We start from the raw sequence: 27,994 nt of genomic DNA, 5'->3' as shown, positions 1-27,994 counted from the left end.
CATTAAGTGAATCAGTCATTAAGCGAATCCAGCTCTGGGCGAAAAAATTTAAAAACGCAGCTGTTTTTTCCCAGCTATTTTATTATCATCAAACCTAGAGAGATTCTGAGAAATATTTCCTGAGGGGGGGAAAAATACTTTGTCTCCGTTTACTCATAATTAGCGTTTCTGCCCATTCAGTCTTTTCGACCGTGGCCCCTTTAAGAGGGGGTTGGACTTCAACTCCCAGAATTCCCCAGCCAGCTGGCTGGGGAATTCTGGGAGTTGAAGTCCATCCCCTCTTAAAGGGACCACGCTTGAGAAATACTATTGTAATTGCCTCATCAATTCAGCTAATAACCTTTTGTGTCCTTTGTCCTTCCAAACCTTGACACAATATTTTTTTATTGCAGCTAATCGAGGGGGTGAGGGCGGGGCGGGCGAGGAGGCTGGCAACGAAACACCCGGTTCGGCAGCCATTTTCTTCTTCCTCATTTCCTATTAAGCCTCTGTGGGAGTGTCCGGACATACCGGATACTGTTCCCCTCCTTTCGACCGTCAGGAGTGTCCAGAAAGCAGCAAAGGTCCCCTGTTCTCTCCTTCCCCCCACATCCCAAATCTGTTCATCTCCGTGGACGACGGGGGTCACCCTTCCAGATTATAGAGTCTGTGCTGAAATCCGGCAGCGGACGAGGCCCCGAGTTCCAGAGACGCCGGCGAGGGGGCCGAAACCAGGGACGTTCTTTGGCTAAGGAAGATTGGCAAGGACGTAAGGAAGGAGGCCAAAAGCCGGTCCTTGAGATACGACAGGGTGCTCTGTTTTTTCTTTTTGTTTTGGCACATGCATCGGCCGTGGCGGATCTGGTCTTGACCGATGAACGAGCCTGGCAGAAGCGGGAACATTGGTACCGATTCCCGGACCGTCACCGGCTAGGATGGGCCCCGCCAAGCACCCTCCATAGAAAGAGAGACCTATTGTCCCATTGTCCACCGTAGGGGTGGATGGCAGCCGTGAGGAGTCCCGCATCAAGAGGGCGCCAAAGTGCCCAGCAAGGTGGTGAAAGCCAGAGCTTGGCGCGACAACTCCGCCACGCAACCCTGCATCTCGTGGGCGGCCGGCAACGACGGGTAACTCAACGCGGCGCTTTTGACCGCGAGGACCGCTTCCTTCAAGGCTTGGCACAGAGCCGTGCTGGCGGCCCCCACCCTGGCCCGCACGGCCGTCGAAGACGCCAGGCGGGAGACGGTATCGCCCACGAACACCAGCTTGTGCGCCGTGACGATGACGAATTTTCCATGGGGCACGAAGATACGAGGTGGCTGGTGGGCCCCGGCACTGGCCAAGAGGGCCTCGATGGCCGACAGGAGGGTGCAGTAGTGCGTCTGGCATTGCCCCGTATAGAACTGCAGCAGTTGGCTGTCCTCCGGGGATGGTGGCACCTGGCGAGGAGAGAGAAAGGTGGTTAGGACATTTATGACCTTAGGAACTCTTTGCCACTGCAAATGGACATTTCCTGACATACGCCACCCCCTGGAAGCGGAATTTTCCCTGGGGGATCTAAAAGGATTTTAGCAAAAGTATTTCAACGCGGCGGGATCCACAGGGTGGGGTTAAAAAAGTCAAGATGGCGGCCGTGACAGTGTGATCGGAGCTCGGTAGGTTTTTCGGGGGTGTCATAAACAGAGGATCGATTTGGATGGCAGCATTGCTATTGAGATTTTAACATATGATGACGCTATTTTATGATTATGATCATGGTTTATCACTTCTTGTGTGTATGCACACTGAGAGTTTATGCACCGGAGACAAATTCCTTGTGTGTCCAATCACACTTGGCCAATAAAGAATTCTATTCTATTCTATTCTATTCTATTCCATTCCACTCTATTCTATTTTTCTATTCTATTCCATTTCTATTCTATATTCTATTCTTATTCCTATTTTCATTCCTCTATTCTATTCTATTCTATTCCTATTTTTGATTTGATTTGATTCCATTCTATTCTATTTCTATTCTATTCCTATTTTAAATTCTATTCCATTCCATTCTATTCTATTCTTCTATATTCTATTCTATTCTATTTCTATTCTATATTCTATTCTTATTCCTATTTTCATTCCTCTATTCTATTCTATTCTATTCTATTCTACTCTATTCCTATTTTTGATTTGATTTGATTCCATTCTATTCTATTTCTATTCTATTCCTATTTTAAATTCTATTCCATTCCATTCTATTCTATTCTTCTATATTCTATTCTATTTCTATTCTATATTCTATTCTTATTCCTATTTTCATTCCTCTATTCTATTCTATTCTATTCTACTCTATTCCTATTTTTGATTTGATTTGATTCCATTCTATTCTATTCTATTCCTATTTTAAATTCTATTCCATTCCATTCTATTCTATTCTTCTATATTCTATTCTATTTCTATTCTATATTCTATTCTTATTCCTATTTTCATTCCTCTATTCTATTCTATTCTATTCTATTCTATTCTACTCTATTCCTATTTTTGATTTGATTTGATTCCATTCTATTCTATTTCTATTCTATTCCTATTTTAAATTCTATTCCATTCCATTCTATTCTATTCTATTCTATTCTATTTCTATTCTATATTCTATTCTTATTCCTATTTTCATTCCTCTATTCTATTCTATTCTATTCTAGTCTACTCTATTCCTATTTTTGATTTGATTTGATTCCATTCTATTCTATTTCTATTCTATTCCTATTTTAAATTCTATTCCATTCCATTCTATTCTATTCTTCTATATTCTATTCTATTCTATTTCTATTCTATATTCTATTCTTATTCCTATTTTCATTCCTCTATTCTATTCTATTCTATTCTACTCTATTCCTATTTTTGATTTGATTTGATTCCATTCTATTCTATTTCTATTCTATTCCTATTTTAAATTCTATTCCATTCCATTCTATTCTATTCTTCTATATTCTATTCTATTCTATTTCTATTCTATATTCTATTCTTATTCCTATTTTCATTCCTCTATTCTATTCTATTCTATTCTACTCTATTCCTATTTTTGATTTGATTTGATTCCATTCTATTCTATTTCTATTCTATTCCTATTTTAAATTCTATTCCATTCCATTCTATTCTATTCTTCTATATTCTATTCTATTCTATTTCTATTCTATATTCTGTTCTTATTCCTATTTTCATTCCTCTATTCTATTCTATTCTATTCTATTCTATTCTATTCTATTCTACTCTATTCCTATTTTTGATTTGATTTGATTCCATTCTATTCTATTTCTATTCTATTCCTATTTTAAATTCTATTCCATTCCATTCTATTCTATTCTTCTATATTCTATTCTATTTCTATTCTATATTCTGTTCTTATTCCTATTTTCATTCCTCTATTCTATTCCATTCTATTCTACTCTATTCCTATTTTTGATTCCATTTCTTTCCATTCCATTCTATTCTATTCCTATATTCTGTTCTATTCTATTCTATTCCTATTCCTATTCTATATTCTATTATTATTCCTATTTTCATTCCTCTATTCTATTTCTATTCTATTCCTATTTTAAATTCCATTCCATTCCATTCTATTCTTCTATATTCTATTCTTCTATTTCTATTTTATATTCTATTCTTATTCCTATTTTCACTCCTCTATTCTATTCCGTTCCATTCTACTCTATTCCTATTTTCGATTCCATTCCATTCTATTCCCATGTTCCGTTCCATTCCCTATTTTCCATTCCATTCTTATTTTTTCACCAAACCCCTGGGGACCCCTGTGCTGTTTACACAATGTGTTGTGATCAGGTACACAATGATTCCAAGCAGCGGGTGCAAATTCCACCTGGGGGAAACATTTCGACAGGACGTTTGCAAGAAGGGAAGGGCAGGAGCCAAAGGTCAGCTTCTGATTTTGCAAGCATGGCTTTCAACAAATGTGAGAGACCCCGAGGTCATAAATTTGGGTGGGAGACAGCGAGAGCAAGGGGTTATAAAGTTCAAAAAAGAGATACCATTTCTTCCGTCGGAGTTGCCTCTCCCGAGACCGTCAGCATGGGGCTGGCTTCGGGTGTGGAGGTTTTCTGCTGGATTTTATCAGTCCCCTGAGAAGAGGAGAGAAGGAAGCAAAAGAAAGAGAAAGAAGGAAGGAAGGAAAGAGAAGATGGAGGGGAGGGGAGGGGAGGGGATGAGAAGCAAAGAACGGTAATAGGAATGGAGGGAGGAAAGGAAGATAAAGATAGAAAAGAAGGGAGGGAGGGAGGCAGGAAGGAGATGAACAGAAGGTGGAAGAGAGGGAGAGCGAGAAAGGAGGAGGTGAGTGGAGAGGAGAGGAGGAGAGGAGATGAGAAGGAGAGAATGGTAACAGTGACGGAGGGATGGAAGAAAGGAAATTTAAACATAAGGGGAAGAAAAGGAGGAAGATAGAAAAGATGGGAGGAAGGAAGGAGAAGAAAAAGTATTAGGAAGAAGAAGAAAAGCAATGGTAGAAAAAAGTTGGAAGGAAGGAAAAGAAAAAAGGAATAGAGGGAAGGGGAAGAAACACATTTTAAAAATAAAGGGGAAGTAAAGGAAAGGAAGATAGAAAAATAGAAGGAAGGAAATTAAAAAATAAAGGGGAAGAAAAAGAAAAGAAAGATAGAAAAGATGGAGGGAAGGAAGGATAATGGAAGGAAGGAGATGAACAGAAGATGGAGGGGAGGAGAAGCAAAGAACGGTAACAAGAATGGAGGGAGGAAAGAAGGAGAGAAAGATAGAAAGGAAGATAGAAAAGAAGGAAGGGGGAGAGGAAGGAGATGAACAGAAGAATGGAGGAGTGGGAGGGAGAGAAGAGAGGAGGCAAGGTGATGAGAAGCAAAGAAGGGTAACAGTGAGGAATGGAGGGAGGGAAGGAAATTTAAACATAAAGGGGAAGAAAAGGAAAAGAAGATAGAAAAAGATAGAAAAGGTGGAAGGAAGGAAGAAGAAAAGATTAGGAAAGGGGAAGAAACACAATTTAAAAATAAAGAGGAAGAAAAGGAAAGGAAGATAGAAAAGATGGAAGGAAGGAAGGAGAAGAAAAAGGATTAGGAAGGAGAGGAAAGGAAATGGTAGAAAAAAGATGGAAGGAAGGAAGGAAAAGAAAAAAGGAATAGAGGGAGGGGAAAGAAACACATTTTAAAAATAAAGGGGAAGTAAAGGAAAGGAAGATAGAAAAATAGAAGGAAGGAAATTAAAAAATAAAGGGGAAGAAAAAGAAAAGATAGAAAAGGAGGAAAGAAGGAAGCACGGAATTTTTAAAAAGGGAAAAAGACAAGGAAGATAAAAAGGAAGGAAGGAAGGAGGGAGAGTGGAAGATGGGAAGGGAAAAGAAAGAAAGAAGGGGAAAAAGGAAGGGGAAAGACAAAAAGAAAAGAAGAAAGAACAACAAGAAGAGTGCATTTATTCGCTGAATTTATTTATACAAGATAAAAGAGACAGAAAGCCAAATGCCAGAACACAATTAAGAAGCTTTTTTGAAAAAAAACTGAACAGAGGATAAGAACTGAAGCCGGAATTCTTTCTCCTGGGTATTTTTGATGGGAAAATGAGGAATAAATTACAATACGTAACATTACACATATTTAACCGCAAGCAGAATCGTGTTAGCACCGAATTGGAAACAGACAGATATTTCCCCCAAAATCCGATTATAAGAAGGAAAATTTATGAACGTGCAGAAATGGATAGAATGTCTATGGGAATGAAGGAGAGGGAAGAAACCGAGTAACCAATTTCATTGTATTTATTTTGCACAATAACAATAAAGACTATACTATACTATCAAATTTGGAATAGATGGTATTCCTGGCTCAAGAGTAAACGTAAAACTTAAGGTATAAGCTGTAAAAGTATCAATATATCGAATTGTAAGAAATATATGATATCGATTAGTGAATGGAATAGAATAGCAGAGTTGGAAGGGACCTTGGAGGTCTTCTAGTCCAACCCCTTGCCTAGCCAGGAAACCCTACACCACTTCACTTCAGTAGATGTCCTTACGATTTAAATAAGGATATAATAACATAGGATAATGCCGTAGAGATAGAGTTTTTGTAAATAGGATGGTTACGAAAGACAATTGATACCAATATGGAAAAGCTGTTACCAGCGTAAATTTGGCTTGTTTTGTGTTTTAAATGTTGGGAAATTCAATAAATACTGTTTTGTTTTGTTTAAAAAAAAAAGCTCTTTTGAAAAAAAAACAAAAACACAAACACAGACCATTTGCAGGGAAGATTCCCTCCTCATCCCCAAACCCCCATCCCTCCCTCCTCCGACGCCTTTTGGCATTGCAATCCCCCAAACTCTGCTGACCGGGTGTGTTAGTTCAGCAAAATTGTGTGTGTACACAAGAGGATTGTTTTTACTGGCTTGGGATTGTGAGGTTTTGAAATCCGGCCGTTAAGTCCTTTGAACCCGAATTCGAAATTTTCGGTATGCAGTTCCTTCGCCCCGCCAACTATTTCGGCTAGCTGAGACAGGCAAAAAACGGATCCTTTTGTGTTTTTAACGACACACCATTTCTCTCTCCTCCAGTAGAAATGTACATATTTGAACCGAGAGAGAGAGAGAGAGAGAGAGAGGGCTCGGCGCAATACAAGGACATCCTCGACGTACGATCATAATTTGAGCCCCACGTTTCTGCGGCTCAGCGAGACAGAGGTGAAGTGAGTTTTGCCGCAATTTTACGACCAGTCTTGCCACAGTCGTTAAGTGAAATCACTGCAGGCGTTAAGTCAGTCACCCGGTGGTTAAGTGAGTCGGGCTTCTCCGTTGACTTTGCTCGTCAAACAGTCGCAAAAGTTGATGACGTAACCCCCGGGAGAGTACGACCGTCATAAATACAAGTTCAGCTGCCGAGCCTCTGAATTTTGATCACGTTCAAACTTGAGTAACTTTAGGTCAAAGTTACAACAGCCCCGAGAAAGGTGACTTGTGACCATTTTCCAAACTACGATCCGCTGATCACAATTTGGGTGCTCGGCAACCAATTCATACTTACGACGGTCGGCATGTCCCGGGGACACGCGATTCCCTTCGGCGACCTTCCGACAAGCAAAATCAACGGGGGAAGACAGGTTCACTTAACAACGGCATGAGTCACTTATCCACTGCAATGATTCGCTTAAAAACCATGGCAAAAAAAAAAAAAGTTGGTAAAATGGCGGCAAAACTCCCCTCACGCACGTTTCACTTAACAACAGAAGTTTGGGGCTCCGTTGTGGTCGTACGTCGAGGCCGGCTACCATGTACACCGGAAGTTAAAACATTAGAAAGCACGAACGATTTTAACTCAAAAGAAAAGGCAGGCATTGTTTTGAAGGAATCCGCTTGGAAACTTTACAATGACTCTCGCGGATCGGTGTCGGGTACGAGACAAAGCAGTTCTCCCCAATCCCGTTGTGCTCGAGTGAATTTTGCACACCAGCGTCTAACATGAATGTCATTGTGGGTTAATGTTCACCTTTCTTTGGCGGATGAAAGAATGGAAATAGTTTGAGGCCGAGAGCGTGTTGACAAGAATGAGGAAAATAAAACCTGATTTCACAAAACAGTAAAACGTGCTTTCTCGTTTATAAAGGTAAAAGTTCCCCTCGCACATACGTGCTAGTCGTTCCCGACTCTAGAGGGCGGTGCTCATCTCTGTTTCGAAGCCGAAGAGCCAGCGCTGTCCGAAGACGTCTCCGTCGGTCATGGGGCCGGCATGACTCAACGCCGAAGGCGTGTGGAACGCTGTTATCGTCCCACCGAAAGTGCTCCCTATTTTTCTACTTGCACTTTTTACGGGCTTTCGAACTGCTAGGTTGGCAGGAGCTGGGACAAGTCACGGGAGCTCACTCCGTTATGCGGCGCTAGGGATTCGAACCGCCGACCTTTCTGACCGACAAGCTCAGTGTCCTAGCCCCTGAGCTATCGCATCCCCTATATTTACAATATAATATTATAAATATATCTAGTAAAATATGTCTTTATAATATAATTAACTTTATAATAATTATGGTCGTAAGTCGAGGACTACCTGCAAAAGCATCGTGGCATGTAGATGATGTCCCAATGTCAAGAACAGGATAGCGATTAACCTCGTGTTGTGGCGGTCCTTACCTTCAGGTGGACATAATCGTACTCGTCGGCCAGACGGATCCCTTCGTATTCGTTGTGGACATCATCCCTGGCTTGGTCCAGCTGCTCTCCTGCCCCGAGACCCCCCAGCCTGGGCGGAGGGAGAGGCAGCGGACGGTCCTGGATGCTACCTTTCCGCACGATGTTGGGTGATGGGGGCGGTAGCTCGCCCGAAAGCCGCTCCTCGCTAGGAAGAGCGGGCAGCGGACGGCGGGACAGACTCTCCGCGGACGGCAGCCGGGGACGAGTGGGGGGTCCCGGATCCCTTAGATTGAGTCCTTGGAGGGCTCCCTCCAGGGGTGGGGTGCTGGGCGTCAGTAGAGGAACGTCATAAATGGCCCCTTCGTCCTCTTCGTCCTTTTCACTAGCCCGGATGTCTTCGGGAGATTCGTACAAGTTAAGCAAGGCGGAAGCCCGGCGTAAATTGGACGGGATGGCATAGATCAGTGGCCCTTCGCAGTTTTCTTCCTCCTCCTCCTCCTCTACCCCCTCTTGTGCCAGGGCTTTTTTGAAGGCGAGCGGCACGTCATAAGCCTCGTCTGCATTCGGCGGGGCGCTGGGCTGGGGGGCTACGCGGGCAACTTTTTTGACCCGCAGGGCCGGCGAATCGTACGTGTCCAAAACCACATCGCGGAGCAAAGCTGAGGGTACGTCGTAAACCTACAAACGGAAAAAAAAAAGAGGATAAAGAAGAAGAATTCCCAAATGAAAGTCTGTTTGGGGGGTCAGGCATCCAGCTAAGCCATAAACCAGCTTGGTTGCTTTGGGGGTCCTCACGCTGGGTGAATCCAGCTATTAAACCATAGTTTACGGCTCAGTCCGTTTGAACCCTACATCATAGCTGGACACAGTCCCTTTGATTATAAACTGCAGTTTATGGCTTAACTTAATGTTCTGCTCTGGTGGTTCAGTCCATGCACCATGATTAAAATGAACCATAGTTAAAACAAACCATGGCTTACATTATGTGTCAAGACAATGTAGTGTTTCTCAGCCTTGGCTCATTGAAGATGGGTGGACTTCAACTCCCAGAATTCCAATGGCTGGCTTTGGGGCCTTTAAGACAGTGTTTTTCAGCAGTGGTCATTTGAAGATGGGTGGACCTCAACTCCCAGAATTCCCATGGCTGGCTTTTGGGCCTTTAAGACAGTGTTTTTCAGCAGTGGCCATTTGAAGATGGGTGGACTTCAGCTCCCAGAATTCCAATGGCTGGTTTTGAGGCATTTAGGAAGTGTTTTTCAGCCATGGGCACTTAAAGATGGGTGGACTTCAAGTCCCAGAATTCCCATGGCTGGCTTTGGGGCCTTTTAAGACAGTATTTTTCAGCAGTGGCCATTTGAAGATGGGTAGACTTCAACTCCCAGAATTCCCATGGCTGGTTTTGGGGCCTTTTAAGACAGTATTTTTCAGCAGTGGCCATTTGAAGATGGGTAGACTTCAACTCCCAGAATTCCCACGGCTGGTTTTGGGGCCTTTTAAGACAGTATTTTTCAGCAGTGGTCATTTGAAGATGGGTAGACTTCAACTCCCAGAATTCCAATGGCTGGGTTTGAGGCCTTTAAGAGAGTGTTTAAGTATGGCTGGGGAATTCTGGGAATTGAAGTCCACTCATCTTTAAGCTGCTGAGATTGAGAAACACTGCTGTAGACATCAGCTCTCATGGTGTGATAACATCTCCACTGATGGACCTCCGTTTTTCCTTCCTCCACTGGTTTTGGGGCCTTTAAGACAGTGTTTTTTCAGCCTCGGCCATTTGAAGATATGTGGACTTCAACTCCCAGAATTCCCATGGCTGGTTTTCAGCCTTGGCCACTTGGAGATGTTTATGGCTGGGGAATTCTGGGAATTGAAGTCCACACATGGTCAAGTAGTGAGCTTGGGAAACACTAAGATAGTAGAAAAAGGACGGCATAGAGCCGATTTCCAAACTGGCTGAATCCCACCTCTGCCTGGGACACTGCAACCGTCAGAAATACATGCCAGTTCCGAAGCGGCTGAATTTTGATCACCGTTATAAGTGTGAAAAACGGTCACAGGTTACTTTTTTTCAGCGCCGTTCACTAAACGAACGATTTGTAACTTCAGGACTTTCTGTATTTATTGCTCGCTGCTGGATCTATTGCCACCTCTTTTGCCGCTGGACAGTCCAGTTGGACCTAAACTGTCCCGTAGAGACGGTGACCATTTTGGTTTACAGTTGAACAGAATCGGAAGGGAGCTCGTAGGTCATCTAGTCCAACCCCCCATCCAAGCAAGAGACCCTACACCGTTTCTGACAGTCTCTTCTTGAAAGCCTCCAGGGATGAAGCTCCCACAACTTCCTCTTTTTATAGGGTGGTGACCAAAACTGGGTGCAATATTCCAGGTGTGGTCTTACTAAGGCTTTTAGTATTAGTAGAATAGAATAGAATAGAATAGCAGAGTTGGAAGGGATCTTGGAGGCCTTCTAGTCCAACCCCCTACCTAGGCAGGAAACCGTACACCACTTCAGACAATGGCTATCCAACATCTTCTTAAAGACCTCCAGTGTTGGGGCATTCACAACTTTCGGAGGCAACTTCTGTTCCACTGATTAATTGTTCTAACTGTCAGGAAATTTCTCCTCAGTTCTAAGTTGCTTCTCTCCTTGATTAGTTTCCACCCATTGCTTCTTGTTCTACCCGCAGGTGTTTTGGAGAATAGCTTGACTCCCTCTTCTTTGTGGCAACCTCTGAGATATTGGAAGACTGCTGTCATGTCTCCCCTAGTCCTTCTTTGCATTCAACTAGACATACCCAGTTCCTGCAACCGTTCTTCGTATGTTTTAGCCTCCAGTCCCCTAGTCCTCTTTGTTGCTCTTCTCTGCACTCTTTCTAGAGTCTCCACGTCTTTTTTTTTTTACATCGTGGCGACCAAAACTGAATGCAATATTCCAAGTATGGCCTTACCAAGGGATTGTAAAGTGGTATTAACACTTCACGTGATCTTGATTCTATCCCTCTGTTGATGCAGCCTAGAACTGTGTTGGCTTTTTTGGCAGCTGCTGCACACGGCTGGCTCCTATTTAAATGGTTGTCCACTAGGACTCCAAGATCCCTCTCACAGTTACTACTGTTGAGCAAGGTACCACCTATACTGTCCCTGTGCGTTTCGTTTTTCTTGCCTAAATGTAGAACCTGACTCTTTTCACCATTGAATTTCATTTTGTTAGATAGCGCCCAATGTTCAAGTTTGTCGAGATCCTTCTGTATCTTAAGCCTGTCTTCTGGATGCCCCTCTGGTATTGACAGATATCCCCAGCTTCAAAAGGCACCGGGGGGACGCTCCCAAAAATTACAGTCTAGCATTTTGTTTTCAAACTTCCCCAGCTGCTAACCTCCGCATTCTCACCTGTCCTTCCCACAAATGTGTGTCTCCATTTAAGGCGAATGTTGGTTGGGATGGGAAAGGCAGCTGTTCCCCTTTCTAAAGGACTCAGATACAATTACTCTCAGCGGCAGGACAGGCATAAAATTTAATCCAACAGGCGCAGCCAGTTATCGGCCCCCGTTCCCCCTCCCTGGAGGCTTTGCCGGTCGCCACCGGGCGCACCAGCCGATGGCAACTGGCGCCGAGATCAAACGTGACCCCCTGAAACCAGCTGAGATTTTGACTCCCGGGGTAGATTTAGAATAGAAACCAGTTGGCCGGCGGTCAGGTGGCAATCACATATAATGTAAGAAAAGATTTTTTAAAAAAAAAAGATCATAAAATGAAACAAGAGAAATGACAATAAAATAAAAGAGCAAAGTGAAATAAAAAAAAAGAATAGATTGAGAAGAATAAAACAAAACCGGATAGATTTAGAAGAATAACATAAAAAGGGACAGATTTAGAAGAATAAAATAAAAGAAGAAGAATGAAACAAAACAGTGGAGGGTGGAATAAGAAAATAAAGTAAAATGAAAGAATAGAGGAATAAAGTAAAAGAATAAATAAATTAATTAAAATAGCAGAATAAAATAAAACAGGATAGATTTAGAAGAATAAAATAAAAAGGGACAGATTTAGAAGAGTAAAACAGAAGAAGAAGAATGAAACAAAACAGTGGAGGGTGGAATAAGAAAATAAAGTAAAATGAAAGAATAGAGGAATAAAATAAAAGAATAAATAAATTAAAATAGCAGAGCAAAATAAAACAGGATAGATTTAGAAGAATAAAATAAAAAGGGACAGATATAGAAGAGTAAAACAGAAGAAGAAGAATGAAACAAAACAGTGGAGGGTGGAATAAGAAAATAAAGTAAAATGAAAGAATAGAGGAATAAAATAAAAGAATAAATAAATTAAAATAGCAGAGCAAAATAAAACAGGATAGATTTAGAAGAATAAAATAAAAAGGGACAGATTTAGAAGAGTAAAATAAAAAAGAAGGAAAATGAAATAAAACAATGGAGGGTGGGATGATAAAATAAAGTAAAATGAAAGAATAGAAGAATAAAATAAAGGAATAAATAAATAAACAATAAAATAAAATAGCAAAGTAAAATAAAAAAGAATAGATTTAAAAGAATAGATTTCAAAGAATAAAATAAAAAGGGACAGATTTAGAAGAATAACATAAAAGAAGAAGAAGAATGAAACAAAATAGTGGAGGGCGGAATAAGAAAATAAAGTAAAATAAAAGAATAGAGGAATAAAATAAAAGAATAAATAAATAAATTAAAATAGCAGAGTAAAATAAAAAGGGATAGATTTAGAAGAATAAAATAAAAAGGGATAGATTTAGAAGAATAAAATAAAAAGGGATAGATTTAGAAGAGTAAAATAAAAAAAGAACGAAATAAAATAAAACAATGGAGTGTAAAATAATGAAATAAAGTAAAATGAAAGAATAGAAGAATAAAATAAAAGAATAAATAAATAAAATAGCAAAGTAAAATAAAAAAAGAATAGATTTAAAAGAATAAAATAAAAAGGATAGATTTAGAAGAATAAAATAAAAAAGAAGAAAAATGAAATAAAACAATGGAGGGTGGAATGATAAAATGAAGTAAAATAAAAGAATAGAAGAATAAAAGAATAAATAAATCAGTAAAATAAAATAGTAAAGTAAAATCAAAGAATAGAGTAGAATAACCAAATAATAAAATCAACAAAATAATAAAATAAATTAATAAAGTAAAATCAAAGAATGGAGTAGAATAATACGCTAAAATAAAAAATTGTAATAAACTAAAAAAAAAGAAATAAAATAAAAATATAAAATGAAATTAAAAAGTAAAGTAAAATAAAATATAAAGTAAAATAATAAAATAAAATAGCCATGCCATCTCAGTTGACAAAACAGATAGTTCTTGATTTACAATTATTTGTTTAGTGACCATTTGAAGAGATGTTTTTCACACTTACGACCGTTGCCCCATCCCCACAACCACGTGATCAAAAACCAGACACTTGGCAACTGACTCATACTGATGACCGTTAGTTTCCCTGGGTCATGTGACCCCCCTTTAGCGACCTTCCGACAAGCAAAGCTGATGGGGAAAGCCATTCACTTAACAACCGGGTGACTCACTTAACAATTGCAGTGATTCACTTTAACAACTGTGGCAAGAAAAGGCCAAAACAGACCCCGGGCCCATCTTCTCCTTTGGCCTCTCAAAATACCTCTGCAGAATCTTCTTCCCTCCGGGTCCCCCGAGGGACCCTGTAGATCCCTTCTGGGGGCAACGGGCAGGGCCTTGCCGGTGGTGGGATCTCATAGACCTGGGGTGGAAGAAAAAGACAAGGAGAAACCAGGAATCAGGATCTGGAGAGAAGGAGCTGATGATCCCTGGAGCTTCAAAACCATATCTCAAGATAGGTTGCGCACCAACCTGGCTAGGCTACAATGGGGGTGGAGCGTTTGTGGTTTGGTGTGGCGGAGGAAACCAGCTTTCATCGGGGTTGGTTGGGTGACCCATCCCATCCAAGTGGACCTCAAAAGCAAGTTTGGGGGTCAACATCTTAGGGGGGTTTAGAAGATCGAAAAGTTGCTCCTCAACAGCTCTTCTAGTAGGCATACTTCTCCACCCTGGGAACTTGTAGATATGGTGGAGGACAGTTCCCATCATCCACACACAGCTAAAATGGGTGGGAATCTCTCAATACACTTGTCTACCGTCTACTCAAACTTCTACCCAAGATGAGAAAGATGGACTTCAATATCTTCCACCAGAGCAGCGAACGCTGCTCTGGTGGAAGATATTGAAGTCCATCTTTCTCATCTTGGGTAGAAGTTTGAGTAGACGGTAGCAAGTCCCTGGGGATGTTTCGTGTCACCTCTCCAAGGTGACACCATGGAGACCAACAAGCAGGAGAAGACCTCCAGGTTCCCCCCCCCCCCTTCTCACCTCTTCTTCTTCTTTCGTTTGATCTCTTCTTCTCCATCCGTCCATGGATCCATCTGAGATCTTCCCCATCAGAAGAAGACCTTCCTTCTTCGGGACCTGGTAGACCTCTGCCGGGGTGTGATTTGGGTGAGATCCCGACTCGGGGAGAACCTTCACCCTGTTGGCGGGCACGATCCCTTGCTGGCCGTGCAAGGAACACAGGTGCCAGCCCTCCAGGCCGGTCCCTTCTGGCTGGAGGAGGACCATAAGGTCTCCTTTGTTGAAGGAGAGTTCGTCCGGACACTCGGCCGTGTTGTCGTAGAGCGCACGACACAACTGCGCCTGTGGACAAAAAAACAAGGTGGATACTCAGGGCTCAAGTCACACTTTCCAAAGTTTGGTGTTAAGCCCTGCTCTACAGACTACGATATCCAGAATTCTTAAAGACTACAACTCCCAGAATTCCAAGACTGCAACCCCCCAGAATTCTTAAGACTACAACTCCCAGAATTCCTAGACCACAACTCTCAGAATTCCCAACTACAACTCTCAGAATTCCAAGACTACAACTCCCAGAATTCCAAGACCACAACTCCCAGAATTCCAAGACTACAACTCTCAGAATTCCCAGACTACAACTCTCAGAATTCCAAGACTACAACTCCCAGAATCCCCAAACTACAATTCCCAGAATTCCAAGACTACAACTCCCAGAATTCCAAGACTACAACTCCCAGAATTCCAAGACTACAACTCCCAGAATCCCCAAACTACAATTCCCAGAATTCCAAGACAACTCCCAGAATTCCAAGACTACAACTCCCAGAATCCCCAAACTACAATTCCCAGAATTCCTAGACCACAACTCTCAGAATTCCAAGACTACAACTCCCAGAATTCCAAGACTACAACTCCCAGAATCCCCAAACTACAACTCCCAGAATTCCAAGACAACTCCCAGAATTCCAAGACTACAACTCTCAGAATTCCCAGACTACAACTCCCAGAATTCCAAGACTACAACTCTCAGAATTCCCAGACTACAACTCTCAGAATTCCAAGACTACAACTCCCAGAATTCCAAGACTACAACTCCCAGAATTCCAAGACTACAACTCCCAGAATCCCCAAACTACAATTCCCAGAATTCCTAGACCACAACTCTCAGAATTCCAAGACTACAACTCCCAGAATCCCCAAACTACAACTCCCAGAATTCCAAGACAACTCCCAGAATTCCAAGACTACAACTCCCAGAATTCTTAGACTACAACTCTCAGAATTCCAAGACTACAACTCTCAGAATTCCAAGACTACAACTCCCAGAATCCCCAAACTACAATTCCCAGAATTCCAAGACAACTCCCAGAATTCCAAGACTACAACTCCCAGAATCCCCAAACTACAATTCCCAGAATTCCTAGACCACAACTCTCAGAATTCCAAGACTACAACTCCCAGAATTCCAAGACTACAACTCCCAGAATCCCCAAACTACAACTCCCAGAATTCCAAGACAACTCCCAGAATTCCAAGACTACAACTCTCAGAATTCCCAGACTACAACTCCCAGAATTCCAAGACTACAACTCTCAGAATTCCCAGACTACAACTCTCAGAATTCCAAGACTACAACTCCCAGAATTCCAAGACTACAACTCCCAGAATTCCAAGACTACAACTCCCAGAATCCCCAAACTACAATTCCCAGAATTCCTAGACCACAACTCTCAGAATTCCAAGACTACAACTCCCAGAATCCCCAAACTACAACTCCCAGAATTCCAAGACAACTCCCAGAATTCCAAGACTACAACTCTCAGAATTCCCAGACTACAACTCCCAGAATTCCAAGACTACAACTCTCAGAATTCCCAGACTACAACTCCCAGAATTCCAAGACTACAACTCCCAGAATCCCCAAACTACAATTCCCAGAATTCCAAGACTACAACTCCCAGAATTCCAAGACTACAACTCCCAGAATTCCAAGACTACAACTCCCAGAATCCCCAAACTACAATTCCCAGAATTCCTAGACCACAACTCTCAGAATTCCAAGACTACAACTCCCAGAATCCCCAAACTACAACTCCCAGAATTCCAAGACAACTCCCAGAATTCCAAGACTACAACTCCCAGAATTCTTAGACTACAACTCTCAGAATTCCCAGACTACAACTCTCAGAATTCCCAGACTACAACTCCCAGAATCCCCAAACTACAATTCCCAGAATTCCAAGACCACAACTCCCAGAATTCCAAGACTACAACTCCCAGAATCCCCAAACTACAACTCCCAGAATTCCAAGACAACTCCCAGAATTCCAAGACTACAACTCCCAGAATTCTTAGACTACAACTCTCAGAATTCCCAGACTACAACTCTCAGAATTCCCAGACTACAACTCCCAGAATCCCCAAACTACAATTCCCAGAATTCCAAGACTACAATTCCCAGAATTCCAAGACTACAACTCCCAGAATTCCAAGACTACAACTCCCAGAATTCCAAGACTACAACTCCCAGAATCCCCAAACTACAACTCCCAGAATTCCTAGACCACAACTCTCAGAATTCCAAGACTACAACTCCCAGAATTCCAAGACCACAACTCCCAGAATTCCAAGACTACAACTCCCAGAATCCCCAAACTACAACTCCCAGAATTCCAAGACAACTCCCAGAATTCTTAGACTACAACTCTCAGAATTCCCAGACTACAACTCTCAGAATTCCCAGACTACAACTCTCAGAATTCCCAGACTACAACTCCCAGAATCCCCAAACTACAATTCCCAGAATTCCAAGACTACAATTCCCAGAATTCCAAGACTACAACTCCCAGAATTCCAAGACTACAACTCCCAGAATTCCCAGACTACAACTCCCAGAATCCCCAAACTACAACTCCCAGAATTCCAAGACAACTCCCAGAATTCCCAGACTACAACTCCCAGAATTCCCAGACCACAACTCCCAGAATTCCCAGACTACAACTCCCAGAATTCCAAGACCACAACTCCCAGACTTCCCAGACTACAACTCCCAGAATTCCCAGACCACAACTCCCAGAATCCCCAGACTACGACTCCCAGAATCCTCAAACTACAACTCCCAGAGTTCCCAGTTCACACGACTATCCACAACCAAGATGCTAAAATGACTTTTTTTGGGGTTGCAAAACATACAGTTGTTGGGACCAACAACTGTAAGTTTTAATGTTTGTCTGTATGAGCATCTCCCTTTCTATAATATGTAGTCCTTGTTTAGTGACTGTCTCGCTTAGTGACCAATTGTGGTCCCAACAGTAATAAGGAAGGAACTTTGCGACCAGTTCTTGCACTTATGACTACTGCAGGTCTGCCAAGCGAAGAAAAACAGAACCAAGATTGGGAAATCATGTTTCACTTAGCGACCGACAATCAAATTACCCGACTGTGGTCGCTAAAGTAGGACTGTCTGTACATTAAAAACTCTGTAGGCTTCTGCGTTAGATCTCTACATAGGGGTAACATTTAAAAATATATATGCATGAGAAAGGTTATTATACCACAGGACAAAGTTGCACAGGTACTTCTTACAACTACACCTCCCATCATGCCCAGCTATTCTATTTTTTCCAACTGCCTCCCAGGCAGCTATATCCCATCATCCTGTTCCCTAAGGAACCTAGAAGCTGTTGGCTGAAACAGCTTTGGAAACATCTGGTTGAGAAAGCCCCAAGCCAAAGGACTGCAAATTTACTCTCCCCGCATGTAGAAAACTAGTGCTTCAGGGATAATGTTAGCTCTTCACTGGCGGGGAGTTTTTAAACGGCCCTTAATCTGGCCATTTCCCCTTCCCTGATATTCTGAATGGGCTCTACCCACTAGGGGCGGACTTCTTTTAAGACTGCCCGGAGAAGTTGCATTTTTAAATCCGTGCTTGAATTCCTCCGAAAAATAAACGTTTGGCTGGGAAATCTGCCCAAAAATTGGGAACGGGATGAACGAAAAGACAAATTCCGGCATTGCTCAGCGTTCCCATTTATAAACAATTGTGGAGTTTTGCAACCAAAACTTTTTTAAACTTAAAACTCAATTGCTGAACATTTCCTGGATTAAAAAAAGTGATTTAGGAGCTTTTTTCACACTTACGACCGTTGCGACATCCGTCGTGTAATCCGAATTCAGACCCTTGCCAACACGATCTCTTTCACGACCATCTTACAAGCTAACGTCCATAAGGAAGCTGGATTCCATCGTGTCACTTACTTAACAACGGCAGGGATTCATTTAATGACCGCGATGAGAAAAGTCGTAAAATGAGGCAAAACTCACTTAATAAATATCTCACTTAGCAACGTAAATCTGGGGCTGAATTGTGGTTGTAAGTGGAGGATTATCTATAGTGTTTATACCATGTCGTAGAAACCTAGAAAACTGATGCCAGAAAAAGAGGTTCTTAATCCACTTTTTAATTGAGGTTTTTTTTTGTTATTAATTTTCCTTTTAACTAATAAATTTATTAGGCTTTATTATTGCCATCACCGCATGGATGGTCCTACTAAAAATATTTATTTTTAGTATTATCATTTTATCTTTTGTCTTTTTCTACATTTTTGTTGGATGAGAGAGATGGATTTACCAACCCACAAAACATTAAAAAATAAGTAAAGGTAGTCTTTGACTGACAAACAATTCGCTTAGTGACGTTTCGAAGTTACAACAGCACGGGAAAAAAGTGACTCGGGAGCTTTTTTTCACACTTACAACCGTTGCACCATCCTCCCGCACACGTAATCAGAATTCCGACACTTGCCAACTGACTCGTATTTACGACGGTCGCAGTGTCCCGGGGTCACGCGATCCCCTTTTGCGACCGTCCGACAAGCAATGTCCACGGGGAAGCCGGATTCACTTAACAACCGTGTCGTTTACTTAACGAACAGCGGCGATTCATTTCACAAGGTCGTAAAGGGGGCAAAACTCACTTCACCAACGTCTCACTTAGCGGCAGAAATTCTGGGCTCCATTGTGGTCGTACGTTGAGGACAAGCTCTGATTCCCCATTTCCCCCCCCCCCCACCCCAGCTTTTGCTTAAGCCATCCCAGAGTCCTGCAAACTCTAATAATCATGTTAAAATCGGCGGTGGGATTCATTTAGGTTCATAACTGTGAGCGCGCATGCGGACGGACACTTGCATCGTGCGCCCGCCTTGGGCGCATGCGCTTTGATCACATGTGCAGCGTGCACGCATGTCCGCAGCGTCGAAAACGGGGCTACACAGGACGTTTTGGAGCCGAGGCGGCCGCCCGCAATTTGCTGCTACCACTTCGGTTGAACCGTTCCGAACCGGCTGAATCCAAGATCTGGTTAAAACAGAATATAAATCTCAAGCAATAATCTTGTTTCTGACGGGGTGAGGGCGGATATGATTTTGATGGTTACTTGGCGGACAAGGAAAAAAGTGAAATCACTCATCTGGGTGTTGACAAATAAAATTTAGCCAGAAATGATCTCATTGGGGGGGAGGGGAGTTTTAAGACCCAGAAAGCAGAAAGTTGACGAATTTCAGCCAAAATCGTACGTTATCGACGGGAAATATTTCAATCGTCAACGCAAAATTGAAGTGAGGCCTAACTTTGCGCTTCAGGAAAAGCTGCCGTATTTTTCAGACTGGCGAGGGGAGCCTTCTTTAAGCGTGAGAAGGGATTCCTAAACCCCTAAGCCGCTCGATTTTCCCTTTAGAGGCAATCCTCGACTTACGACCACAACGGAGGGCAACATTTTTTGTTGCTAAGCGAGACGTTTGTAAAGTGAGTTTTACACCCTTTTGTGGCCACGGCTGTTAAGCGAATCCGTGCCACTGTTCGGTTAGTAACCCAGTCGTTAAGTGGATCTGGCTTCCCCCGTGGACTTTGCTTGTCAGAAAGCCGCGAAAAGGGAATCATCTGACACTCCCCCACACCGCGACCGCCATAACTACGAGTCGGTTGCCCAGCGTCTGCATTTTGATCATGTGACCACGGGGATGCTGCAATGGTCATAAGTGTGGCTCAGGAGTCATAAGTGTGAAAAAACGGTCCTACATCATTTTTTTTCAGTCCCGGCGTAATTTCGGTCATTAAGCGAACTGTTGTAAGTCAAGGACTGCCTGTGTTTAGCCACAACCGCATGAAAAGTGCTTTTCCAGAGATGCAGCTTGAAAAAGTAAAACCTCAAAAAGGGCTGATTTTTTTTAGGGGAAAAGTATTTTGAGTTGCAAAAGTAATTAAGGAGAGCCTTGAGTTCCTCCCTCTTCCCCACCACCCCAAAATCTTTTTCGGTGCCCCTCTTTGTCAACCCAAGTCAACAATACATCAAAGCCTTCACTGCCACTTATCGTGTTTGCAGATAATAAGGAGCCGAAATCACCTTGAAATGCAAATCTTTCCCCTGAGGGTCAAAATTGTTCTCAATCCTGTTTTACTACAAATTGTGGTCAGGGTAACCTTTGATTTCTTTCCCTTCTTTCTTTCATTCTCTCTCTTTTCTTTCTCTTTTCCTTCCCTTCTTTCTTTATTTTCTCTTTAATCTTCCTTTCTCTTTTCTTTTCTCTTTCCCTTCCTTCCTTGATATTTTTTTCTTTTCTTTCTCTTTCCCTTCCTTCCTTGATTCTTTCTTTCTTCCCTTCCTTGAGTCTTTTTCTTTCTTTCTCATTCCTTCCTTCTTTTTCTTCCCTTTCTCTTTCCCTTCCTTGATTCTTCTTGTTTCTTTCTTTCTCTTTCCCTTTCTTCCTTGATTCTTTCCCTTCCTTGATTCTTTCTTTCTTTCTCCTTCATTCCTTCCTTCTTTATTTCCTTTCTCTTTCCCTTCCTTCCTTGATTCTCTTTCTTTCTTTCTTTTTCCCTTCCTTCCTTGATTCTCTTTCTTTCTTTCTTTCTCTTTCCCTTCCTTCCTTGATTCTCTTTCTTTCTTTCTTTCTCTTTCCCTTCCTTCCTTGATTCTCTTTCTTTCTTTCTTTCTCTTTCCCTTCCTTCCTTGATTCTCTTTCTTTCTTTCTTTCTCTTTCCCTTCCTTCCTTGATTCTTTCTTTCTTTCTTTCTCTTTCCCTTCCTTCCTTGATTCTCTTTCTTTCTTTCTTTCTCTTTCCCTTCCTTCCTTGATTCTCTTTCTTTCTTTCTTTCTTTCTCTTTCCCTTCCTTCCTTGATTCTCTTTCTTTCTTTCTTTCTCTTTCCCTTCCTTCCTTGATTCTCTTTCTTTCTTTCTTTCTCTTTCCCTTCCTTCCTTGATTCTCTTTCTTTCTTTCTTTCTCTTTCCCTTCCTTCCTTGATTCTCTTTCTTTCTTTCTTTCTCTTTCCCTTCCTTCCTTGATTCTCTTTCTTTCTTTCTCTTTCCCTTCCTTCCTTGATTCTTTCTTTCTTTCTTTCTCTTTCCCTTCCTTCCTTGATTCTCTTTCTTTCTTTCTTTCTTTCTCTTTCCCTTCCTTCCTTGATTCTCTTTCTTTCTTTCTTTCTCTTTCCCTTCCTTCCTTGATTCTCTTTCTTTCTTTCTCTTTCCCTTCCTTCCTTGATTCTCTTTCTTTCTTTCTTTCTCTTTCCCTTCCTTCCTTGATTCTCTTTCTTTCTTTCTTTCTTTCTCTTTCCCTTCCTTCCTTGATTCTCTTTCTTTCTTTCTTTCTTTCTCTTTCCCTTCCTTCCTTGATTCTCTTTTTCTTTCTTTCTCTTTCCCTTCCTTCCTTGATTCTCTTTCTTTCTTTCTTTCTCTTTCCCTTCCTTCCTTGATTCTCTTTCTTTCTTTCTCTTTCCCTTCCTTCCTTGATTCTTTCTTTCTTTCTTTCTCTTTCCCTTCCTTCCTTGATTCTCTTTCTTTCTTTCTTTCTCTTTCCCTTCCTTCCTTGATTCTCTTTCTTTCTTTCTTTCTCTTTCCCTTCCTTCCTTGATTCTTTTTTTCTATCTTCCCTTCCTTGATTTTCTTTCTTTCATTCCTTCTTTCTTTCTTCCCTTTCTTTCCCTTCCTTCCTTCATTCTTTTTCTTTCTTTCTCTTTCCTTGATTCTTTCTTTCTTTCTTCCCTTCCTTGAGTCTTTTTCTTTCTTTCTTTCATTCCTTCCTTCTTTTTCTTCCCTTTCTTTCCCTTCCTTGATTCTTTTTATGTTTCTTTCTTTCTCTTTCCCTCCCTTCCTTGATTCTTTCTTTCCCTTCCTTGATTCTTTCTTTCTCCTTCATTCCTTCCTTCTCTTTCATTTCCTCTTTCCCTTCCTTCCTTGATTCTTTCTATCTTCCCTTGATTTTTTTCTTTCTCTTTCATTCCTTCCTTCTTTCTTTCTTCCCTCTTTCCTTTCCTTCCTTCATTCTTATTTTTCTTTCTTTCTCTTTCCCTTTCTTCCTTGGTTCTTTCTTTCCCTTCCTTGATTCTTTTTCTTTCTTTCTTTCTCTTTCCTTCCTTCCTTCCTTCTTTCTTTCCTTTCTCTTTCCCTTCCTTCCTTGATTCTTTTTTATTTTTCTTTCTCTTTCCCTTCCTTGTTTCTTTCTTTCTTTCTCTCTTTTTTCTCTTTTCCTTCCTTCTTTGGTTTTTCTTTCTTTCGCTCTGTACGCTCTCTTTTTACCTTTCTTGACTCATTCATTCCTCCTTCCTTTCTTTTTCCTTCTCTTTTTTCTTCCTTTCTCTTGCCCTTTCCTCTTTCCCTCTCTTACCCTATCCTTCCTCCCTTGGTTCTTAATTTCTTCCTCCCTCCCTCCCTCCCTTTTCTTCTTTATTTTATTTCTCTCTTTCTCTCCCTTTCTTCCCCCCTCCCTCCCTCCCTCTCTTTCTTTTTCTTTCTTTCCTACTTACACTTACAGACATGTTGGGCCTCCAACATCAAACAAAGGGATGAGAAGACGTGAACAGCCTCCGGGAACCAGAATGACACCTTAATATATTAAGTCTCTTGAAAAAATAAAGCCAGTCGTTAGAAGCATTCTTCTCTCTTGCTCTCTATGTACGTTGTGCCCGGAGGGTAAAACAACAAAAGGAAAAAAAAGATTCCTGAGAATTTTAAAATAGATTTTTCCTCATCTTAAGCAAGCCAACAAACCACAAACACAGAAGCTATAACACTCCAAAAGAATCCTTGGCAAGATGAATAATTCCAATGCAAAGTGAGGGGAGGGGGGGAAAAAAGTCTCTATTTAGAGAGATTTTCCAGGGGTTTCCTATATAATTTATATATATTTGTGTGCAGTGACTGTGGTATGCTTAGAAGTTCGTCTAGCTGCAATGTGCAATTCCCTATGATTATTCCCCCAGCAGTTTTTCTGAGGTTTTTCCACATTTCTGGGTCAGCAAAATTAGGCCAGAAAAGCGATTGGAGCGACCTTGATTGCTTCCAGACCCGAAAGGATCGAGCGAAGGAAGACAAGAATGAAACAAGCTGGAACACGGATCCGTGAGTCGAGCAGAAAGCGGAGAAGCAGACGTTAAGGGGACGTCTTTTTCCAACGCTGGTTTAAAAAACTGCAATAAGCAGACCAGCCAGAACCCAAGAAAAGAAATCAAAAGTTTCCTTTTGGCAACGAAGAAGCCCAAATGATCCACAGTTCCCATCTGCCCGCAAACTTTTCCTTTTTCAATCCAGAATTATTTGGGGGGTTCGTTGTTTTTTAAACAAACAAACAAACAAACCAGTTTTCAGAAATTCCTTCAAAAGTATTCAGCAATATTTATTGTTTCCTGAGGACAAGCAAAGACGCATCGGCGGTTATCGTTCATATTTGGCCTCTTTTTTTCTCTTTCTCTCTCTCTCTCTCCGCTCTTCTGCTTTTTTTTTAAAAAAAATTAAAGATCAAGTCCAACTTTTAGCCAATTCCGAAAAGGCCTGCCGGGCATCGATCCAGTTCCCCCCTTCCCTAAAAAATTCCAAATCGCCCACCGATCCGACACGTATCTCAAACGAGGAACTCCAGGAATTGGGAGGCATTTCCAAATCAACGTAATATTTCCAGGGAAGTTAGCTTCTCGCTCCTTTTCGAGGCTAAAAGGACGAGGTTCGAATCCAGATGAATTCTAATTTCGAGGGAGTTTTCCTGCTTTCCCCCCCCCCAAAAAAAATCTTCGGCAAACGTCCAGATAATCTTGTTTTCATTCTTCTAATTCAACCGCAGGCGGGAATGTCCGAGTCAGCAGGGAGAGCGACGTTGCGGCGCGGGAGGGGGGTGGTGTAAATCCAGATATAATGCGCTTCTTTTGTTTGGCCCCAAATATTTATTTCACAAGGAGAGGCGGGAGGCCAGGGTTGAGTTTCATGCAAATTTCCCCCAGCATTTCTTTCTTAAAAAGTTACGGAAGGGACATATTTCCCGGGCCAAAGGTGGCAGCCTCTCTCCCATTTAGACCAGTTGGGTCTCCTGCTGTGTCCCACTCCGTCACCTGCTGAGACCAAAATACAAAGAAGCGTTGTTAAGAATTGGATTCCAGCCTTAACTTAAAGAAAGTGACTTTCCCCAAAATCCAGGAGAATTTCTTGCATTCTGGAGGAAGGTTAATTTTTAAAAAGCTTGTTTTTCCTTCCTTCCTTCCTTCCTTCCTTCCTTCCCCTTCTATCGTCCCTCCCCCTTCCCTCTCTTTTCCTTCCTTCCCTGCTTCTTCCTCTCTCCCTTCCTCTTTTCCTTCCTTCCCTCCCCTTCTATCGTCCCTCCCCCTTCCCTCTCTTTTCCTTCTTTCCCTGCTTCTTCCTCCCTCCCTTTCTCTTTTCCTTCCTTCCCCCCCTTTCTGTCATCCCTCCCCCTTCCCTCTCTTTTCCTTCCTTCCTTCCTTCCTTCCTTCCTTCCTTCCTTCCTTCCTTCCTCTTTTCCTTCTGTCTTTCCTCCCTTTCCCTTTTTCTTCCTTCCGTGTCTATTTCTTTTCCTATCATCCTTTCTTCCTCTCTTTTCCTTCCTTCCTTCCATCGCCCCTCCTCCCTCCCTCTTTTTTCCTTCCTTCCCTGCTTCTTCCTTTCTCCTTCCTTCTCCTTCTATCCTTCCTTCCTTCCCTCCTCCTTTCCTTTTTTCTTCCTGACTTCCTCCCCTTCCCCGTCTATTTCCTTTGCTGCCATCCTTCCTCTTCCTCTCTATTTTCCTTCCTTCCTCTCATTCCCTTCCTTCTTTCCTTTTATTTTCATACTTTCCTTCTTTTTCCTTCATTCCTTCCTCTTGTCTATTTTCCCTCCCTTCCCCCTCTCTTTCTTTCCCTTTCTTTTCCTTCCTTGATTCCTTGATCCTTCCTTCCACCCTTCCTTCTGTCCTTCCTCTTTCTCTCTCTTTTCTCTTTTCTTTTTCTTTCTCTCTCCCTTCCTTCCTAGATTCCTTGATCCTTCCTTCCTCTTTCTCTCTTCTTCCTTTCTTTTCTTTCCCTCTCTTTCTCTCGCTCTTCCTCTTCCTTCCTTGATCCATTCATCTCTCCTTCCTTCTTCTTTCTCTCTCTTTCTCTTTCCCTCCTTCCTTGATTCCTGGATCCATCCTGCCTTCCTTCCTCTTTCTCTCTTCTTTCTCTCTCTTTTCTTTCTCTCTCTCTCTCATTCTCTCTCTCCCTTTCCCTTCCTTCCCTGATTCCTTCCTTCCCTATTTCTCTCTCCTTTCTCTTTCTTTTCTCTTTTCTTTCTTTCTCTCTCCCTTCCTTCCTAGATTCCTTGATCCTTCCTTCCTCTTTCTCTCTTCTTCCTCTTTCTTTTCTTTCCCTCTCTTTCTCGCGCTCTTCCTCTTCCTTCCTTCATCCATTCATTCCTCCTTCCTTCTTTCTCTCCTTTCTCTTTCCCTCCTTCCTTGATTCCTGGATCCATCCTTCCTTCCTTCCTTCCTCTTTCTCTCTTCTTTCTCTCTCTGTTCTTTCTTTCTTTCTCTCTCTCTCTCTTTCTCTCCCTCCCTTTCCCTTCCTTCCCTGATTCCTTCCCTCCCTATTTCTCTCTCCTTTCTCTTTCTTTTCTTTCCCCCCTCTTTTCTTTCTCTCTCCCTCCCTCCCTCCGGTACCTTCACAGCCCTTTCTCCAAAGTTGTTATTTTCACACACACACACAAACACACCTCTTCCCCTTCTCGTGGGGGAGGGGGGCGTCCTTCCGAACCAAGCAGACCCCCCACCCACCCACCCACCCCCACCAGCCCAGCTGCCTGGCCATCCAAAGCTCCATCACCCCGACTCAGCAATTCCTCCCCGCCAGCCGGGCTCCCGAGGCCAACGTGGCTGGCTGGCTGGCCGGCTCCCGAGTGGGGGAGAACGGGGCAGGAAAAAAGGGGGGAACGGGCAGGCAGCCCACCCACCCAAAGAGCCCCGGGAGATGCGGAGGGGGGAGAGAAGAGAAAGGGGGGATCGGGGCTGGGGACCCCCCCAAAACTCCCCTCCTCCTCCGCCCCCTCCCCACAATCCAGGTTCAAAAGGGGAGGGGGAGATGCTTACTTGGCCGGGCCCCGCGACCCCCGCCGGCGCCCTCCTCGCCTCCGCCCGGCTGCCAAGTCGGCAGCTCCGTCTCTTCTGCGCCGGCGCTTCCCCTCCTCCTCCTCCTCCTCCTCCTCTCCTCCCCCTCCTTGGAGGGTGGGGAGGGGGCTTTGCCCCCTTGGAGGTCTTTCCCCCTCTCTTTCCTTCTTCTCCCCCGCCCCAGGCTCCTGTTTTCTCTCCCCCCCCCACTCCTGCCCACCTTAGGGGTCTCCAAGCCAAGCCCCCCCTCCCCTTTCTCTCCTTGGAGGGTGGGGAGGGGGCTTTTCCCCCTTGGAGGTCTTTCCCCCTCTTTCCTTCTTCTCCCCCTCCCCCAGGCTCTGTCCTGGTCCTTCCACCGCTCCTGCCCACCTTGGGGGTCCCAAAGCCAAGACCCCCCCTCCCCTTTCTCTCCTTGGAGGGTGGGGAGAGGGCTTTTCCCCCTTGGAGGTCTCCCCCCTTTCCTTCTTCTCTCTCCCCCCCCCCCAACAGGGTCCTTTTTTTCCCTCCTGCACACCTTGGGGGTCTCTAAGCCAAGACCCCCCTCCACTTTACGTCCTCCTTGGAGGGTGGGGAGGGGGCTTTTCCCCCTTGGAGGTCTCCCCCCTTTCCTTCTTCTCCCCCCCCCGCCCCAGGTTTCTGTTTTCTCCCCCCCCCCCACTCCTGCCCACCTTGGGGGTCTCCAAGCCAAGCCCCCTCCTCCACTTTACGTCCTCCTCCTTGGAGGGTGGGGAGGGGGCTTTGCCCCCCTGGAGGTCTTTCCCCCACTTTCCTTCTTCTCCACCTCCCCCAGGCTCTGTCCTGGTCCTTCCCCCGCTCCTGCCCACCTTGGGGGTCCCCAAGCCAAGAGCCCCCTCCCCTTTCTTTCCTTGGAGGGTGGGGAGAGGGCTTTTCCCCCTTGGAGGTCTCCCCCCTTTCCTTCTTCTCTCTCCCCCCCAACAGGCTCCTTTTTTTCCCTCCTGCACACCTTGGGGGTCTCCAAGCCAAGACCCCCCTCCCCTTTTTCTCCTCTTCCTCCTCTTTAGAAGGTGGGGGGTTAGGGCTCCCCCCCTTTCCTTCTTCTTCCCCCCCCCCAGCCCCAGGCTCCTGTTCCTCCCCTCCTCCTGCCCACTTTGGGGGTCCCCAAGCCAAGACCCCCCCTCCC

At 43.4% G+C, this 27,994-nt stretch overlaps 1 protein-coding gene across 5 annotated transcripts; it reads right to left on the bottom strand.

Annotated features, from left to right (window-relative positions):
* LOC309381618 (embryonal Fyn-associated substrate-like) lies at window positions 1-26,903 on the bottom strand. Of its 5 annotated transcripts, none has more exons than XM_081932810.1 (7): window positions 26,836-26,903; window positions 23,261-24,838; window positions 14,482-14,802; window positions 13,757-13,855; window positions 8,111-8,788; window positions 4,003-4,092; window positions 1-1,419 (listed from the first exon to the last, which is right to left on the bottom strand). In XM_081932810.1, exons 2-7 carry the CDS (start codon window positions 23,270-23,272, stop codon window positions 1,006-1,008), a joined length of 1,614 nt encoding a protein of 537 aa, XP_081788936.1. In that variant the 5' UTR covers window positions 23,273-24,838; window positions 26,836-26,903; the 3' UTR covers window positions 1-1,005. The 5 variants fall into 5 exon arrangements, with proteins under 5 accessions (XP_081788936.1, XP_081788938.1, XP_081788937.1 ...); XM_081932812.1 differs by having other exon boundaries at window positions 23,261-24,835; window positions 26,836-26,895; XM_081932813.1 differs by having other exon boundaries at window positions 2-1,419; window positions 23,267-24,838.
* Between the last annotated feature and the right edge of the window lie 1,091 nt (window positions 26,904-27,994).

Source organism: Natrix helvetica (assembly GCF_964273705.1).
Source record: "Natrix helvetica genome assembly, chromosome: Z".
NCBI lineage: Eukaryota > Metazoa > Chordata > Lepidosauria > Squamata > Natricidae > Natrix > Natrix helvetica.
This window is presented reverse-complemented; position numbering and strand designations above follow the sequence as displayed.

Coding starts and splice junctions, on each gene's coding strand:
- LOC309381618 (XM_081932810.1), bottom strand. Junction 13,856..14,481: donor AAACGAAAGAAGAAGAAGAG/GTGAGAAGGGGG, acceptor CTTCCACCCCAG/GTCTATGAGATCCCACCACC. Junction 1,420..4,002: donor CAACTCCGACGGAAGAAATG/GTATCTCTTTTT, acceptor TCTCCTCGCCAG/GTGCCACCATCCCCGGAGGA.